At 44.2% G+C, this 15,786-nt stretch overlaps 1 protein-coding gene across 6 annotated transcripts in view; it reads right to left on the bottom strand.

The window, feature by feature from the left end:
* GPATCH8 (G-patch domain containing 8) overlaps positions 1-13,361 on the bottom strand; it is an 81,227-nt gene extending 67,866 nt beyond the window's left edge. For 2 of the 6 annotated variants that reach the window (XM_081883793.1, XM_081883796.1), the window contains exon 1: positions 13,211-13,257. Coding sequence is in view for 2 of the 6 variants with exons in the window: in XM_081883790.1 (XP_081739916.1) it covers positions 13,211-13,255 (45 nt within the window). In the remaining 4 variants the exon portion in view is untranslated. Of the gene's footprint in view, positions 1-10,933; positions 10,965-13,210 lie in introns of all 6 variants that reach the window. The other 4 variants (XM_081883791.1, XM_081883790.1, XM_081883795.1 and 1 more) reach the window with 4 other exon arrangements.
* Positions 13,362-15,786: the final 2,425 nt, after the last annotated feature.

The raw sequence follows: 15,786 nt of genomic DNA on the forward strand, positions 1-15,786 counted from the left end.
CCCCAAAAAACACAATCCTGGCTACGCCATATTTCAAAAAATGATTTTAAGCTTTTTTACTTGTTTTCGCTACTTTTTCTATTGCATTCCCATACATCTGGATTTTCCCTGACCAGGCCAGTAAATCCCACACATGGTATAACTGTTAATCAACTATACTACTTCAGATTGTGGGTGGAAGATTGCCTGTGATCAATATGCAAAAATACCTTTGTTTGGCCACTGACATCTGATACTCTGACTCTCCTATGCTTGCCCCAGTATTGGAGCCTGGTGCATCTCTCCTGTCATTTACACTTACCTATTATTTTCCTGACAGAACAGCCAAACAATATTTGGACACTTCACGGAGTAGACAAGAGCCAGTGATTAAGTAGAATGAAACGAAAGTCAGATGAGAATCATCACATTAAAATTACATCTTTTTTATTATATTATTATTATTATTATTATTATTATTATTATTATTATTATTATATTATGTGCTACTGACAATAAAATAACTTGGTTTAAGTGATATCTGTACGTAATATAAATATATTTAACTTTATACTCTGTGTTAAAAATATTTTCTAATACATTTGTGCATACTGCATTCAGGCATCGGTTAAATCAAATTCTTAAAATCTCACTTTCACAGCAAAAGTGAGAGATGTGAGAGAATGAACAAAGGGCAAGAAAACATGGCTTTTTAAGTCTCAATTTTATAAATGGCAGTAGATCATGTATCATATTTCTTATGGTACAAATTCAGTACAAATACGTTACAATTTAGATGTGTCTAACAACTCTTGGACATTAACTTTTCATGTCATGAAAGGACACTGTTCTGCTCTGTAGCTACTAGCCATTGCTTCCAGAGTGTTCTGGACACTTATGTCTTCAAGCAAGTGATCTTGCTTTGTGACACTGCATGAGCAGATAGATTTCTCTTTGGTGTGCTTCATTTTACAAACATTCCCCTCTAAGCAAATATGAGGCATGCAGGCTGCACAATCAAAGGCAGTGGCATGTGGTCCTGGGAAGTGGAAAGACTCTGTTTTGTCGCAAGGATGGTTTTTTAAAATTGAAAAAAAATCTTTTAAAATTATCCTACTGTTCCTCAACGGAGCCCAGGGCAGTGAGCATGATTCTCCCGTGTCCTTAGCAAATGTCAAGGAAAGTACTACAACACCAATGTTAGAAGCTGGGACAGGAATGCTAGGAGCCATGTGGCTCCTGGGACCTAGAGTGTGGGTGCCAAACAAAATGGCAAATAATTTCGGATGCATTCCCTATAAACAGCGAAGTGAAACTCTCTTTGACATATTCTTCTCCCTGACGCTCAGCTGAAGACAGTGTGTACATCCACTAAAGGAGCAATGAGAGTCTGTTCAACCTGGCACGTCTCTACACCAAGACAAAAGTATAGCAGGCCATTATCCGAGAGATGATGTTTGCAGATGACGCAGCCTTGACAGCACACTCTGAGGAAGCTCTACAGAAGGGGTTGGCAACCTAAGGCCCATGGGCCACAAGCGGTCCATGGGGGTCGTTTAACCGGCCCACGAGCCGCCCCTGAATCGAGTCGCCTGCTTGGCGAGTTCCTGCACGCTGCGCTAAACCAACACAGTGCAGCACAGGGTCGCTGGGAGAAGCGCTGTTCTGTGCTTGCACATTTGGCGGTAGCGCTGTCCTGCGCATGTGCAGATAGCGGCAGCCACTTCTGCACATATGCAGTTGGCAGAAACCACTTCTGTGCATTTACTTCCAGGTTTGCCGCAGTCGCGAGTTGGATTGTTCACGAGTTGGGGGGGGTGCAGTGGTAAGTCAAGGTTCTACTGTACTGCCTCTTTTACTGTTGCAAACTTTTTAAAATTAATTACCACTACTTTATTGCATTTTATGAATTGTTGTAAACCACCCTAGAAATTTTTGAAAGGTGTTATGTGCTAAATTAGAAAACTCTTATATCCTCTTCAATCATTAAGTTCTCTAGGAATAAATTCTATTGTTTCACCATTCCTCTTTTGCCCAAAACCATTGTGAAAAGCATCTAGAAATCTCTTTAGAAGCAGCCTGCTACACAGTGGCGACTAAACTCAGATTTTCATCTGAACCTCTCCCTCTCCTGCCACTTTCAGCAGCCTTTCCTCCATTCTCAACCACCGTGGCTTCTGCCTACCTTCCTTTCCCACATCTAAGAAGCCAAAGCCAAAAACTTCCCTCCTTTTCAGAATCTCCACAACCTGATTTTTGCACTCTGAATCCCTCGTCAACAGACCATCACCTCCTGTTTAGTCTCTTCTTCCATGGGCATCTTGCCTTCTAGCTGTACTGTACCTCCTTATTTTATTCTTGAGGTTCATCTTTAGCCTCTGTGCTCCTCACTTGGGCTTCTGATTTTGCTCTACAGCAGCTTCAATTCTTCATGAAGCTTTCCTGGCATTATCCACTCCCTTCAGCCTGTGCAAATTCAGCTTGTGTTGGCTCCCTTTGTTTCCTTCTCCCACGCCCACCTCTGTGTCTTTCTACTATCCTACACAATGCTGACACAGCCTCTCCAAGTCCCTCTTCCTTTGCAAAGCCTTTCTTAAGCCACCCTCACCTCACTTCACTCTCCTAGCCCATCCTCACTGCTTAATAATCAAAGCCTGCCTCTGCCTCTCTTCCCTGCAAACGTTATTGCCTTGCCTATTAAACGGAGCCGAAAGCCCTTCAGTGGGAACTGGTTGTTTTTAAGTTCTATACAGCCCTTAAAACATGGCTTCACAAACGCAGCTACCGAGGCATGGGAGAGGGGGTGGACAGCAAGAAAAGAGCTGGAACAAATGAGACAGTCATAAGATAGCAGAAGAAACATGGGAGCTGCAGCAGGAGGTATCACTGATGGAGAGGCAATCTGCTTGCTCCGCACCTGTCCCCTTCAGTCAGTTTCTTTGTCTTTGCATACAATAAAGGTGGAGTGGGGAATGATTGCCCTACATTTCAAATCTGCACTACAGCAGCATTATGTGAGCTTCAAAGAGTTTTGCAGCTTGACCTACTCAAAATGAGGCTTCGGTACCCTTAAAGATGGGGTTACAGAGGAAAAATCTTATCCAAGAAAGCAGCAAGATTCTCCTACAATCCTAAATCTGTCAAGATTTACCGTGTGTGTGTGTGTGTGTGTGTGTGTGTGTGTGTGTGTGTCCCTCCCATCGTCTAACACCGCTGCATAAAAAAAATAACTGTAGCCTCAGCAATACAATCTTCATTCCGTTACGTTATCTGGGAGGAAACAAATAATGAGCAATCAGGTTTCGGTTTAAGGCTGCAGCAGGAGGCAGCTTTCCTTTCCGCTGTTATTACACATTCTGTCTCTACAGTTTGATCAATGGAATAAGGCAGAATGAGGCCTGACACTGCAGTAAGAGGAATCCCTTGCAAGTCATTTGTGCATGAAACCTGAAAGCAGAGAGAAAACTGTGCAACCCAAGAGCTCAGTTTTGGAATGCCGCTCTCAATGCACAGCCTGAATGTAAAAGTGCAAACTGTTTTGATGTTTATAGTCAAAGGTATAGGGCAACTGCTGCCCTCCCCCAAAGCAGAGGGGGATCTGGAACCCAGCAAGAGACATAAAAGGCTGAGAGGAAGCATCATAGTCTAGGCAGGAAAAGGTCAGTAAGTCCAACTGAGCCCATACAGACAGAATCTGGATGGCAGGGGAAGTCAGCTTGCTGCTGAAGGTTCGATCCAGTTATTAGTGGAGATGAGATGCTGAAGGCTTGTCCGTATGAGAGCTTATGTTGAATCAATAACCCCGGAACTGTTTTTGGCTTCATCTTTCTTTAAACAATTCAGAGATCATCCCAAGGCTTCTGCAAGTTCAGAGCAAGGAGATTAACTGAAAAAAATCTTACTCTGCTTACTAAGGTGAACAGCTGTGGGGCTAGTATCTTTTGTAGGTGGAGCTCAGCGCCTCTTAGAGAAGCTACGGATCCTGAAAGAAAGCTAGCAAGGGTGTGTGTTTGAAGCACCCTGGAATTTGTTGTCTGCTTAGGCAAGAATTGTTCTGAAGATAGCAGGCCCTGGATGCATAAAAAGGCCCTGAGTATACAAATGATAGCAAGTGTGTACTTATGAACCAAGATGAAAAATGGCCCTGAATTGAAGGTGAAAAAACGACTTAGAATCATAGAATCTTAGAGTTGGAAGGGACTCCAAGGGTCATCTAGTCCAACCCCCTGGAATGCAGGAACCTCAGCTAAAGCATCCATGACAGATGGCCATCCAACCTCTGTTTGAAAACTTCAAAGGAAGGAGGGTCCACCACTTCTCGTGGGAGTCTGTTCCATTGCTGAACAGGTCTTTTTGTCAGAAAGTTTTTCCAAATGTGTAGTCGGAATCTCTTTCTTGCAACTTGAAGCCATTGATTTGAGTCCTACCCTCCAGAGCAGGAAAAAACAAGCTTGTTCCCTCCTCCATGTGACAGCCCTTAAGATGGTTGAAGATGGCTATCATATCTGCTCTCAGTCTCCTCTTTTGCAGGCTAAACATTCCCAGCTCCTTCAAGCTCTCCTCATAAGGCTGTTTCCAGACCCTTGATCATCTTGGTTGCCCTCCTCTGCACACGTTCCAGCTCCTCAACATCCTTCTTAAATTCCCTCAATTCTGTCATCCAAGTCATTTATAAAGACGTTAAACAACAACAGACCCAGGACAGAACCCTGCGGCACCCCACTTGTCCCTTTTTTCCAGGATGACAAGGAATCATTTGGGTTCGGTCAATCAGCCAGCTACAAATCTACCTAACAGTTACCTCTTTCAACCCACATTTTACCAGCTTCCTCCTGAGAATATAATGGGGAACTTGTGTGTCAAAAGCTTTACTGAAATCAAGATACACTATGTCCACAGCATTTCCCTGATCTACCACGTTTGCAATTACATCAAAAAAAGAAATCAGATTGGTCTGGCATGACTTATTTTTGAGAAACCCATGCTGGGTCTTAGTAATCACAGCACTGTTTTCTAAATGCTCACAGACCGACTTTTGAATTATCTGTTCTAGGACCTTCCCTGGTATCGATGTCAAGCTTACCAGTCAGTAGTAACCTGGGTCTTCCTTTTTTCTCCTTTTGAAGATGGGGACATTTGCCCACCTCCAGTCTGTAGGGACCTCACTTGTTCTCCAAGACAGGGAGTCACCTATCACCACCACTCGTCTCCTCCTCCTCCTCTGGGGAGTAGCAGGAATAATTCTATGGGCTGTGCCTTCCAAAGGCTGCTTGGAGTGTTCTGAGGTCTGCTTCTGTCATTCTTGAGTCTTCCCCTCTTGTTTATTGGAGCTTATTTTGATATTGTTGGGCTAAATTACAAAGGCCGGAAACTTATGGTTTGAGTACTTCCTACTCCTTCCTCCCAGCTTGTCATCTCTAGGCTGCAATTCCCTTTCTCTAATGTTGTCTCCACGGAAGGTAGCAAGTACGTTATCAGCATACTCATCCACGATCAGTAGCCTTGGATCTGATGGGGTTAGATCAAGAATGGAAAAAGACTTCTCCAAATCCATCTCCTCCTGTCTCTTTCTCCTCTGGGGAGTGGCAATAATCATCCTGTGCACTGTACCTTTCACAGCCACCTTCGTGTCTTCTAAGGTTGGAACTGCTGTCCTAGCTCCTCTGGCCCAGAATCCATGTCCATGGAAGCGATTTTGCAACTCTAATGACAAAGTGTGTTTTGTGACTGTCCTACTTCTGTGTATCACATTCCTCCAGAAGTTAGCCCATGGGTCAGCAAACTAAGGTCCACGGGCCAGATCAGGCCCAATTGCCTTCTGGACCCAGCCTGCGGACGGTCCGGGAATTGACGTGTGGATCACCAGCATGCACGTTCTTTCCCCTCTCCCTCCCTCTCCCTCCCACAGCGGCAGCGCCAGCACCTCCTCCCTCCCTCCTCCTGGTTTCTACCAGCCCTGCCTAGAGGAGGAAGGGGACTGGGCTTTGTTGGTGCCAGCAGCAGCAGCGCTTGAGCAGTCGCCATTTTAAGCAGCCCCTCTCCGGAGCCATTTTGCACGCCACTCATTGTCCCTCCGCTGCCGCCAGCCCCTGCTGCTCGCAAGACACAGGTAAGCAGCCACCGGGGCTCATGGTGCTCTTGCATCATTTCCCCCCCCAAAATATAGCCCAGCCCCCCACAAGGTCTGAGGGACAGTGGACCAGCCCCCTGCTGAAAAAGTTTGCTGACCCCGGGTTAGACTGTTGCAATGGGCAATCTTTCTCCACCCTGGGGGCACCCCATCGTATCTTGGTGCTCAATCCCAGTCAACTCAGCTGTATCACGTAACTCTGCATTTTGTCCTGTTGCTTGAGGTGTGGCTAGGCGGGCCACAAGTTGCTGCACCTTCTCTTCCAGCATGACAACCAGCTTGCACTTGCTACAAGTGTACTGTTGCTTGTTCTCTGGCAGAATGACAAACATGCCACAGGTGTTACAGGTCACTGCAGCAGCTCCCTTGCCCTCCATGTCTCTGGTCCTATGCACACCAAGAGACAGAACTCTGGGCCTTCCCCTTAAACTCATCCACTAAACGTCCTTGCAAACGCCCCTGTTTGTGAGCTCAGATTGCGAGATCCCAGGATCCGCAGTGAGCTAAGCTTGACTGCTGCTGGTTGCTAACTCCTCCCTCAGCCTGGCTTCCTCTCAGCTATAACTCCTCCCCGTCAGATCCTGTGTTCCCACATAGCAATCAGCCACACATACCCTCAGGCTCCAAAAGACACAAGCTCACTCTCTTCAGTCTCCTCCAGCAATTCTTGTCCCTGTTTGCAAGGTCCCAGGATCAGCACTGAGCTGGGTTTGACTTGTGTGGAGGCAAGTTTGAGAATCCTTGAAAGAGGTGGGATGCATACAGCTTTTTTAACACAGAGATGCATTTAACTCTTTTAATCATCTGGCGTTATCCAGAACCACTCTTAAGCATTCACACAGGAGTGCCCAAACCAGTTCTTTAACAGATAGTCAATGGGGTCACATTCATCTTCTCCAGAGTTTGGCTCTCTTACAGAAGAAAAGAGAATGCAAGGCAAGGACCAACTTCCTTTGTGGGTAAAGCTTCCCTGCTGAAGGCAACTCACATTTGCCTGGTCACCTGCAGGATGTTTGCTAGCCTGCTTTTGACTCACTGACCCAGTTTATGTTGTGATTATATAGTTTCTGAAATCAAGGTTACATGATCTGTGGGTTGGGCCAGCATATTTCCAAACTTGGAGAGTTCTTGAGAGTCCCATGGACTGCAAGAAGATCAAACCTATCCATTCTTAAGGAAATCAGCCCTGAGTGCTCACTAGAAGGACAGATCCTGAAGCTGAGGCTCCAATACTTTGGCCATCTCATGAGAAGACTCCCTGGAAAAGACCCTGATGTTGGGAAAGATGGAGGGCACAAGGAGAAGGGGATGGCAGAGGACGAGATGGTTGGACAGTGTTCTCGAAGCTACCAGCATGAGTTTGACCAAACTGCGGGAGGCAGTGGAAGACAGGAGTGCCTGGCGTGCTCTGGTCCATGGGATCACAAAGAGTCAGACACGACTAAACAACAACAAATTTCCAAACTTGCTGGCCTAAAGGGATTTTTCACCCGCTATTTGCTCATGATATAAATGAAATACCCCATTCTCTTTTAGGCACTAATCATCAACTTGGTACATGAGGGCAGGTGGGCTAGTAAGTTTTGTTGCCTTCTTTTGTAAAGGTCACAAACATGTTTTTAAGAAGAGAAAGACTAGAAGAAGTTAGTTTTTAGGTGGTAAACATTTTCAGACTAGGCAAAAGACTTTGCAAGAGATTACAACACTGTAACCCAGAAAACTATTCAGAATTGATGGTAATGCCTCGCAGACTCTGCAGAAACATCTGGCATGCATGACAAAAACAGACAAATTAACCACATTATTTCCACACTATCTATGTAGTTGCAGGGTGAATTTAAGGTAGGGCAGACTTTCTTCTGCAAGGTCCTAATACAAGCTGTTGCAATATTCTAGCAATATTCCTGGAATCTCACTATGATTAACATTTTGCTTTACTGTTATTATATAGCACCATCAGTATAGTAGGTGCTTTAAACAACAAAATAAGCAAAAGCAGTAGACCCCTCGAACAAGGAGCTTACCTCCTCAATTTTAACGCTGACGGACACAATATAAGGAAAAGCAAAATGATAAAGATGGGGGTAACAAGGCAGGAATATTAATAAATTTTGTTACATATACAATGCGTGAAGAATTTGCAGGAGAAAAACACAGAACCAACTAAGTTTCTGGTGATTATCCAGACACAGGAAAAAGTAAAGAAGAAAGGACAGGTAGTAGAAGACCTTTGTGTATCTTAGGGTGGAAAAGTGAAAGTCAAGGACAGAACTATGAAGAGACACAGGCAGGCTATAGAAAAGTTTAAGCTTCCTATAAAGGCATACAAATAACTTTAAATAGTTCGAATAATTATTTTTTTTCTCTATGCATTAGTCTACCCTACAAACATATATTGCAAAACCTTATCAGAAACATAATTCACCAATGCTTAGAAGACCCAACACATGTGACTGAAACAAGATCCTAAATCTTCTATTTCAAATACACTATACTCAGTTTTTCAATGCCTCATTCTTTATCCTGACAATATTTATTAAATTTGTTCATATACTGTATACCACATTCCATATTCTGAACAACCAATTTGTCACTGAGGGTAGATTCTCTCCCCACCTGTTTACTTATGGTGAACAATCGTTCTAGTAACCACTAGAAGAAATTAACAGGAAACAGGGAAGGAGTAGTAGTAGTATTACTGAAAATTGCTCAACAGATAAAACCATATTACAATAGGTCACTGGCAGTTCTTATATAAAGATGATTCGGCGAATGCTTTGTGCACCTTAGACTATACAGTATCATTTTGGTGATGTGCCAACTTCAGCGGCTCCCTGTCCATTCAAGGCTGAATGCATAGTGCTGTTGTTGACCTTTAAAGCCTTTTACGACTTGAGACCAGAGTACCTGAAAGATTAATGTGTGGAGACTAGCCAAGTCAGCTCTGCTCTGCCTCCATAGCCAGAGGCAGTAATGCTTCAGAATACCAGTGGCTGGAAGTCACAGGAAAGAAGTGTTCTTGTGCTGCTTACCAGTTTCCCACTGGCATTTACTTGGCCTGATCCAGCAGACTTTTCCTATGTACCAACCTAGCCCATAAAATCATCTTTTCAATACCTTTTTAGGGTTCCCTGCCAAGAGATTAGGTATGACAGGGGGACACTGGGGAAAGGACCTTCTCAGTGGTGGCACCTCAGCTACAGAATGCCTTCATCAGGGAGGCTTGTCTGGCACTTATCACTGTTTATTTATATCTTTTTCTATATTTTTAATGATATAGTGTATTATAAATTAATTAATTAAATAAACTAAATATGTTATTTTAGTGCCAAGAAGATCCCCTTTTATTTTTATAAGCCTTTTAATCTGCTCTAGTCAGTTTTATCTTTGCATCTTTTGGGGGGCTGCTTTTAACTGTCACTGGTCTACCTTACAGTTTTGGTCTTTTGGTTTTCATTCTTGTTGCAATCCACCCTGCAAATTTAGTTATAAGGGAGCAATGTATATGCCTTAAGTATATTACATTCCTTTGTCAGCAAGGTGACAACTAAACAACAAAAATATTACATTCCTAACCTTAACAACTGAGGATCATCATGAATTTAAAAACTTATATAAAATTATTGGTATTTTTTTTTACAAGAGAGTCTTAGCTCAGTCATCCTCTGATGCCTCTTCCGTTATTATCACCACAACTTGTGCCCCTGTACCATCTCTCCATTAAGCATGAATTTGCACACACAGAGCTTCTGCTTAAAGATTTCGTGAGAACTGGCTAACTAAAGATAATTAAATGCTTTAACACACCCACTCAAATCCTTGCCACATTAAGTACAATGGGATCTTCTATTAGAATAAGCGACACATTTTTTGCTACGTTTATACAGCTTGATAAATATAAATGGTCTTTCTTTTGCTTTCTCAAAACAAAAACACAATGCTGTGGTTCTCTTTTGAGAAAACACAGAGAACCCATCTATAAGGGAACCAGTTAAAAAGCAGGCATGACTGGAAGTAAAAAGGTAAAGGTAAAGGGAACCCTGACTGTTAGTTCCAGTCGCAGACGACTCTGGGGTTGCAGCGGTCATCTCGCTTTATTGGCCGAGGGAGCCGGCGTACAGCTTCCAGGTCATGTGGCCAGCATGACTAAGCCGCTTCTGGAGAACCAGAGCAGCGCACGGAAATGCCATTTACCTTCCCGCCACAGCGGTACCTATTTATCTACTTGCACTTTGACATGCTTTCGAACTGCTAGGTTGGCAGGAGCAGGGACTGAGCAACGGGATTCAAACCGCCGACCTTCTGATCGGCAAGCTCTAGGCTCTGTGGTTTAGACCACAGAGTCACCCGCGTCCCTATGACTGGAAGTAACCTGGGATAAATAAGCTCCAACTAGAATTACGAGGACATTGCAGCCTCATCAAGTAGAGCAATTCAAGAGAGAATATTTTTTTGAGGCGACTTCCAAGACAATTTGACCATTACATCATACCACAGAAGTGGCAAAATAGCTACCTAAAAGATTAATGTGAGGATGCAGTATACTCCAGTCCAGTATACAGCCGTTTAAGTATACTACTTCCATCACTATACTATATTTCAAAGATAGCAATCCCTCAGACTACTGGATCTACAAGACCAGAGTCGAATTTCTAATCAGCAGTTAATTATGTGGACCCTGTCAAGTCACAATCCTTCTGTTACTTTCCAAATTAAGTGCTTTATAAGTTCCTCTGTTTGCCTCTAGCAAGAACTAACCCTATACCTTGATGGTGTTTTCAAAAGTTAACTGTTTAATTGAAACTACTTCTTTAAAAAGCTTACCATCATCCTACCATCCTGTGCAGCATCTCCCCTATGGAGGACAGATAAGAGGGGTGAGGGGAGGGGGTAAAGAAATAACCATTCAACTTGAGGATAAACATGGCTTCTTCAGATCTAAAACGAGTTCAGAAGCTCCTACTGCTGCAGAAAGGACTTCAAAAATGACTTCTGCATAGGCAGACCTTGCATGCCAGCCCCCATCAGACATCTTATTTCACAATTATCTATGCTAAACTGTATTTTCCATGCACTGTCCCAGTTACCTTGAATATCCCTAAATCCCTCTTAATCGGGTTGCTGGAATGACTGCTATTTTCATATAGCACTAAAAAAGAAGCTGAAATCTAACAAAGCAAAACAAAAAACACACACACAATCCAACAATATTGTGTATTAGTCAGAATCTATCCGCTGACCCAAATTTTCTGTTAACCAGGATGTGCAGCTGTAATGCAGTACTTTTGAGGCTGCAAAAGGGTTTGTTTTCATCCAGATAACAGAAAGCCACCACCCCAATATTTATGCATTATTCAATGATTTTCCACAGTGCTAGTATGCTATAGCAAAGATGCCCAAACTTAGCAAATGCCAACTAGTTTTAAGAGGCAGAAATCTGAACGGTGCAAATGGACAACGTAAGTTTGCATATGAATGTTTATTTCCAAAGGAACAGATTGTGTTTACTTCAAGCTTTTGCAGCCTATCAAGAAGTAATTTGCAAGGAAGGCCTCTGTCAAGACACCTGTCTAATATTATGCAACATGCATAATTATGATTTTCCTATCAAATTAGGCCATCACCATGAGACTCAGTGACCAAAACCATCTGGAACACCCATCTAAAGATCAGCCACTACTACTAATGCATACCAAACGCAGTATCCTCAGTAAGTCCAGTAACTGACAATCAAAGCTACCCCTCTGTCCCCACACTTTCCCCTTTGGGGCTGGCAGGAGAGCGACAAAAATCACAAGGAGAATCCTGAAGTTCCCATAGAACTTCTCTCTCCCCAAATTCAGTGGATACAACTGGAAATTATACCTCAAAATTGCCTGTTCAATTATCGTCTAGCCAGGAAAAAAAAAACAACAACAGCCAAAATAAAAAGAGGTCACGCAATCCTTCATCCAAATACCTGCAGGGCAGGGATGGTTTTGAACTGAGCTCTGACAGCTGGGGCTTGCTTCCCCATCCTCATTGTTCCTCTGTGTCAAGAAAGCAAGAGTCAGGTATATATATATAAAGGAGAGTTATCCTCTTAATGTAAAGAGATACGACCTCTCCCTCCCCCACTTGACCAGTCAATATGGCCAGGGCCTTATTTTTCTACCATGTGTCGCTCAATCTCAACGTTTCATTTTCTGTACTACCATTCTCACCTCCTCAACATACAAAAAGGAAACCCTTAGACAAGACACCCAAAGCACTCACCGAAGACAAAAAACAGATGTTCATATTTACATAAAACTTGTGTATGAGCAGAAAGGTAACAAAACTCCCATAGCCGAGCTAGGGCACCACACAAACACACCATATCCCTATCTACAGGAGGGAGTTACACAATAAAGAGCAGTAACTGCCTGAAGACGCTCATTATTCTAGACTCCCTTTTTTTGTCCTCGGTGAGTGATAAGGAGGGGAAGGACCGGAGCATCGTAAACTCGGCGATCCTAGGGCTGGAGAGTGGGGGGCGGGGAACAAAATAGGTACTTTCAAATTAACCTCCGATATTAAAAGTCAGGGGAAGGCGGCGGAGTAAGACGTGGCTGATCCCCCCTCGAAGCCCCCCCCAAAGACCTGTTTTCTTCCCCGGATCTCCTATGGCAACGGATAGGAACGGCAAAACAGGGAGTCGCCTCGCCTTCCTTGCTGCTGCACAAGGGAGCGCATCTCTCGCCATCCCACCCAAATCCTTGAAGGAGGCCCAGATCGGAGGAAAACCAGCCTGGGGGGAGGGGGAAACACCAGCCAGCCCCACCGCACCTGGCTGGGAGAATGGCGGGCGGGGGGGGGGCAGGGGAATACTCGGGAAGAGCCAAAGGGGCAGGATTCGCACACATATCTCAACATCCAAACAAGTTTTTTTTGGGGGGGGCAGATGAGGGACCCCCCTATTAGGGCGAGGCCTCAGCAAACCTAAGCTGGGGGAGGGGGTTATAAGGGGGAAATTGGGGGGGGGGGCTTCGCCACTTCCCGAGGAGTCAAGGAAGAAGAGGGATTCAAAGAAGCCAAAGCTGGCTACCCCCCCCCTCTCTCTCTCTCGCCGCCGCCGGTTACCTGGAAGTCCCTGTCCTCGTTGAAGCGGGAGAACCTGTCCGCCATTTTGCCTCGGTTCGCCTCTACCTTAGTCAGGAGACTGCGACGAAGGAAACGGGGGCCGTACGCCGCTCGACGTGCGCGCGCCCGCCCGGCGGCGGGTCTCGTTTCGCTTTGTGTGTGTGCGCGCGCGCGCAGAGAGAGAAAACAGCAAGAGACGCCTCAGAGAGTAAAAGGCTTAGCGGTGGCTCTCGACTTCCGGGTTCTCTTCGGCCGCCTATGGAGGCAAGCCGGGATTTGAGCGGAGGTGGAAGTGGCTGCAAAGGAGCTTCTTCTCGTTCTAACTCGGGTCTCGTTCCGAGTAAGGGAATTTAATTTAATTTAATTTATTAAAGCGCAGCAGGCAACAAGTCAACAATGCGCCAGTTGTTTGTTTGCACGCGGCTGGATGCGAGAAGGAGGATTTAAATAGATTGGCCTTTGCTGCAACCTCGAGGGTGTTTTGTGATTTCCGGCCGAAAGAGCTTCAGCCCCACATGGCTGACCTACAACAGAAGCGGTGGTCTGCCTTGCAGGGCTGTGGTAACCCCCGCAGTCTGCAGCACTATAACGTCAGCAGAAAAATAGAGCAGTTTCCTGGGGCTGGTAGGGTGTTTATATCATTTTTAAAAATTACAATTTTGAATACTTATTTAAGCATCCTTAAAATATTAGTGACTTCCCTTCTCTTTCCATGGTTCATTTTGCATATCATAAATCCCTGCATATTTTACATAAACGAAACCATTCAGTATTCCATTATTACATCCATCAAAACGTATTTACACTGTTGGGTTTATCTTAATGCTGCCAACGTTTTCAAGTGTACACAATTTCCCCCCATGTATTCAATAAACATTTTCCAATCTTCTGTAAACATATGTTCTTCTCTTATTCTATATGTTAAGTCTGCAAGCTGCACATATTCCATCAGCTTAAATTGCCATTCTTTTTTTAGCTGGGACCTCACGCGTCCATTGCAGGGTGCGTGTTTTTTAAATTCCTTAAAATTGCTTTTTATCTTGAGCTGGAAAGGAAACTCATGTCCGGTTATGCTGCCTTTGTCGGGGGGTGGGGGTGGATGCAGGCAATCACCCAGTCGTAGAAGCTACGCTTAAATCCTGGGTTTTATCATTCGTTTAATTCATAATTGAGTACGGCTCAGGTCCAAGCTATCTGAAAGGCTCTGTTCCCTTCATACGAACCTGACCTGTTTTGAGAACCTCGGGGAGGAGGCCCTGCTCTCACTCCTGCCACCCTCACAGGGACACTTGCTGGGGACGCAGGAGAGGGCCTTCTTGGTGGTGGCTGCTCCCAGACAACATGGGAACTCCTTCCCTAGAGAACTTAGACTGGTTCCCTTCTTGTTGTTCTTCTGCCAGTGGGTGAAGATCTTGTTCCACCAGGCTTTTGGAAACTCACTGTTTTAATGAAACAGCCAGCACCATGTGGTCTTTATTGTAACTTTCTGTATATATTAATTCCATTATGGTTAATAATAATAATAATAATAATAATAATTTATTATTTATACCCCAGCCACTCTGGGCAGCTTCCAACAGAACACCAAAATACAATAACCTATTAAGCATTAAAAGCTTCCCTAAATAGGGCTGCCTTCAGATGTCTTCTAAAAGTCTGGTAGTTGTTTATCTCTTTGACATCTGATGGGAGGGCGTTCCACAGGGCGGGTGCCAATACCGAGAAGGCCCTCTGCCTGGTTTCTCTGTAACTTGGCTTCTCGCAGTGAGGGAACCGCCAGAAGGCCCTCGGCACTTGACCTCAGTGTCCGGGCAGAACGATGGGGGTGGTTTATATATGTTTTAAATTATTATCCCTCCCCTTATATTTCTAAGGTGTTCTTATTTTATCTGAACGCCACCTTAAGTCCCTGTCAGGGAAAATATAATATATATAGATCAATATATAATAATAATAATTTTAAGGAGCAGCTCATTGATCTGATTTCTTTTTCTTTTAAAAGACTTCAAAATACCCCTGGAGGTTCTTTTGTTGTTGTTGTTTAAAAAAAGTTCTCTAATATACTCCTCTATGAATCAAACCCAACACCACAGACTTCAGAAATCTAATCGGGCCTGAGAATCACGACAGCCAGGACTGTGTGTGTGGCTTTTCGCCCAGCTCCTAATTCCCAGTTTTCCCACTAGTTGCTCGCAACACATTAAACCATGGGTGGGCAAACTAAGGCCCGGGGGGGGGGGCGGATCCAGCCCAATCACCTTCTAGCTCCGGCCTGCGGACGGTCCAGAAATCAGCGTGTTTTTACATGAGTAGAATGTATCCTTTTATTTAAAATGCACCTCTGGGTTATTTGTGGGGCCTGCCTGGTGTTATTTTACATAAGTAGAATGTGTACTTTTATTTAAAATGTATCTCTGGGTTATTTGTGGGGCATAGGAATTCATTGATATTTTTTTTCAAAATATAGTCCGGCCCCCCACAAGGTCTGAGGGACAGTGGACCTCTGCAGAAAAAGTTTGCTTCCCCTTTCTCTATTGAGAAGATACTTTTTTTTAATATAAAAGGCCGTCTCTGTC

This window comes from Podarcis melisellensis (genome assembly GCF_964234715.1).
Source record: "Podarcis melisellensis genome assembly, chromosome: 13".
Classification (NCBI taxonomy): Eukaryota; Metazoa; Chordata; class Lepidosauria; order Squamata; family Lacertidae; genus Podarcis; species Podarcis melisellensis.